The 3050-nt window shown below is 36.9% G+C and overlaps 1 protein-coding gene across 1 annotated transcript in view; it reads right to left on the reverse strand.

Moving 5' to 3' along the window:
- Window positions 1-2411, reverse strand: part of farsb (phenylalanyl-tRNA synthetase subunit beta) — a gene marked incomplete in the record, with an annotated part of 24842 nt that extends 22431 nt beyond the window's left edge. Inside the window, 3 exon segments of the mRNA XM_017441117.3 lie at window positions 519-673; window positions 1847-1902; window positions 2295-2411. Of these exon segments, the coding sequence (XP_017296606.2) occupies window positions 519-673; window positions 1847-1902; window positions 2295-2352 (269 nt within the window).
- Window positions 2412-3050: the final 639 nt, after the last annotated feature.

Raw genomic sequence — 3050 nt, forward strand, 5'->3', positions numbered from 1 at the left:
GCCCTGTGTTGTTGCTGTTTTTTAAACTTGTGGGGATTCTCCTGAGACTTCAGGAAGAGAGGTGCAGTGGAAGAAATGCTCTGAATGCTGAGATTGTTGCGCGGAGTAGGACAGCTGTTATCAGCCGGAGATTTCAGGCTTTACAGGCCTTCAGCTGGGGGACAGACGGCAGAAACGTAGCAGGGTAAGCTAACGCTGTTGTTTATATTCCTACCTTCGCTCTTTATGCTTGCATCTGGTCACACCCACGACCAATGAGTGAACAGGAGCTAAGCTAGAGCCGCCCATGAAGCAGGGCTGGCCCGGCTGGCCCGACTCTGAACCAGGGACCCAAGAAGCAGGGACCGAGTGCGAAAAAATGCAGATGTGAACGCTTGCAAAGCGAGCCGAGTAGAGTGGAGCCGGGACCTTTTGGGTCCGTGTGAAAAGGGCATTAGTAATCATCTCTCCACTTTTAAACAGTAGCATTAGTTTTGCACCATGCTAAGTAAGATCCCCATCATACCGAGCAGACTCACTTATTCTTGAAGACCCGCAGTCCACGGACCAGTCCCTCCAGACATAGCAAGTCGTAACGGTTAGCAGGTACGTCGATCTTGTACAAAATGACGTCAGATGCACCTGAAGCTTTGGAGTCGCCCTGCTCCTTGCTGATTATCTCCTTTTCTGAGGTCTGTGGTGGTGACAGAGCAGAGGGAGCTCACAGAATTGTACAACATGAAGGAAAAACTTTTACCTTTGTAAAAATGCCTCTACTTTCTTCACTTGGTAGTACAATATGGAGCAAAACTAAAACCTCAACTCATTTTCTTCTTTGTGGAGAAAAGCTTGTGTTCACATGTAAATTTCTTAATGTGTATCTGCAAAGCTAAATGTAAATACTGCATAAGGGAATTATATAAATTATAAGCATAAGATAAAAGTAAGCATTAAAGGACTTCTAAAGTTGTTTCTTTTGGCCAATCTTTATTTTTCACCACAGCATGAACTCTCATAAATTTGTAAAGTAGTCAAGAATTTAGTTTAAGGAGAGTTTTTAAAGCTTATTTTCTCATTTTAGGTGTTTGATTTTTATCCAGTTTTCTCTCAGAAATGGCCCACAGTGTTTGAAAAATGTTCAGGTTCACGCTATGGGAAACAGTACATAACAGTTCAGTGTACCATCAAATAAATGTCTGCTTTTACTAGTGTTTAAGTTATGTACATGTCTTTGATGCATTTCTCATATTTCTGAAAGACACATTCTTCAAATGTATTAACATATTTTTTTAATCAACTTTTGGCTGCATTTTTTTTCCTCAACCAAATTGTTAACGTTTTTCTAAGCTTAATTAAAAAAATTTAAATTCTGCATCTTTTCAACAGACTACTTGAAAAAGAGAGTTTAAAACTGAATTGGTCTTAACTGGTTGTTATGCACAAAGACAATAAGTCAATCTCTTAGTGTTACCCAGCAGTCTGTGCATTTCTGTGTGTACAGCTTGCAAAATTACATTAATGCCATGCACCAAGGGGGCAATTAAGGTTCCCATTTTATTTTGTTTAATTTTAAGAGTTTTGACATGTAAATAAAGCTACATTTCAAATCAAAACCTGATCATCTCAAAAACAATCCACCTCATTTATTTCCAACAATGGCTCTAACTTTCCGTCAGGTGTTGTTCCAGCCTGCAGTCAGACTGACATCAGGCTGAACTGCTGTCTTTGTAATATTTAGAAAAGATCTGCACAATTTATTTGTTTAAATTATTAATAATTTTGGTAAAGAAATAATGCTGTCATAATTAAACTTTGATCACAGAATCTCAAACGGGACTTTAAAGAAGAATTGATTCAAATTACTTACAATTTCATCCAGCTCCAGCCCAAACTCGAAACACAACTCGTCAAACTCCTCGTCAGCTATAGCAATGTGAAGGAGATGAAAACATTAAACAAACAGGTTTGTTCAGCATCCACCTTCCCACCGGTCCCTTCAGCAGCCAGGGGAAATGACGCAATGTCCGAAAATTAGCTTCTTGTAGCCACACACCAGCAGAAATTCATTTGTTGTCAAATACCCTACAGTGTAAACTGTATTAAAATAAGTTACTCTTTCACTCAAAATAAAATGCAATAAATCCCAAAAGCTGTTTGAAATTGGTCCATGAGCTCACTGTTCGTGTCGCCTAACTGCCACGGAGCAAGTTCAGCCACTTTTTTGACTTCTTGTTTTTTAAAGCCTAAAAACGCGAAAAAAAAACAACAACAAACAATTAATTTATAACTTCAAACATGTTGTGTATATAACTTACAATAAGCTCTGCCTAAAGCTGAGAAGAGAATGTCTCTCTTTACTCCGACAGTCGGCATGTTGACGGCTAAATCTCCTCAGCTCAGAGGAAAAGGACCCCACCAAATGATTGTAGCCGTCTAGAGCGATGCCTGATTGAAAATCATCAGTCGTAGTTTTAAAACGTTCTATTCTTTACAGAAACACGTCTTGGGCAGGCCATTAAAGCATATAATCAAACCTCACTCCTCTTTCTAATTACTTTTTCAGATATAGATAACATTATTGATCAAAGTCAAAATAGTATTCTGACTGGTCAGAATAAGGTAACAATGTCTAAAATTACATTCCTACTTATAAAAACCATAGGTACTTAAAAGTATTCATAGCTGACATTGTATTATCCACAGAGAAATCTGTATTTAATGTCTATGGTATTAGCGACAATGGCATATAGACATATTTTAGACATACATATATAGCCTACATATATATATACGTGTGTGTGCATAGTTTTTGATTGTTTTTTTTTTTGTTTGTTTTTTTGCTACATGATGCAACACTTAAATCTACCACTATTAATGACATATTCCACTGTTCCATGCGGTCAAATATTTGTGGTGTGAAAAAGACATTTTTGTATCTTGATAGATTTGTTTTTGATAACAGTTCATAACAATTTTAAAAATAGTTCAATAAAGTAACAAAATTACATAATAAAGTATGAATTCATTAAGTTCTTTAATATTTTGGCGGGTTAAATTAATTCAATATATAA

This window comes from Kryptolebias marmoratus, linkage group LG2 (genome assembly GCF_001649575.2).
Source record: "Kryptolebias marmoratus isolate JLee-2015 linkage group LG2, ASM164957v2, whole genome shotgun sequence".
In the NCBI taxonomy this organism is placed as follows: domain Eukaryota; kingdom Metazoa; phylum Chordata; class Actinopteri; order Cyprinodontiformes; family Rivulidae; genus Kryptolebias; species Kryptolebias marmoratus.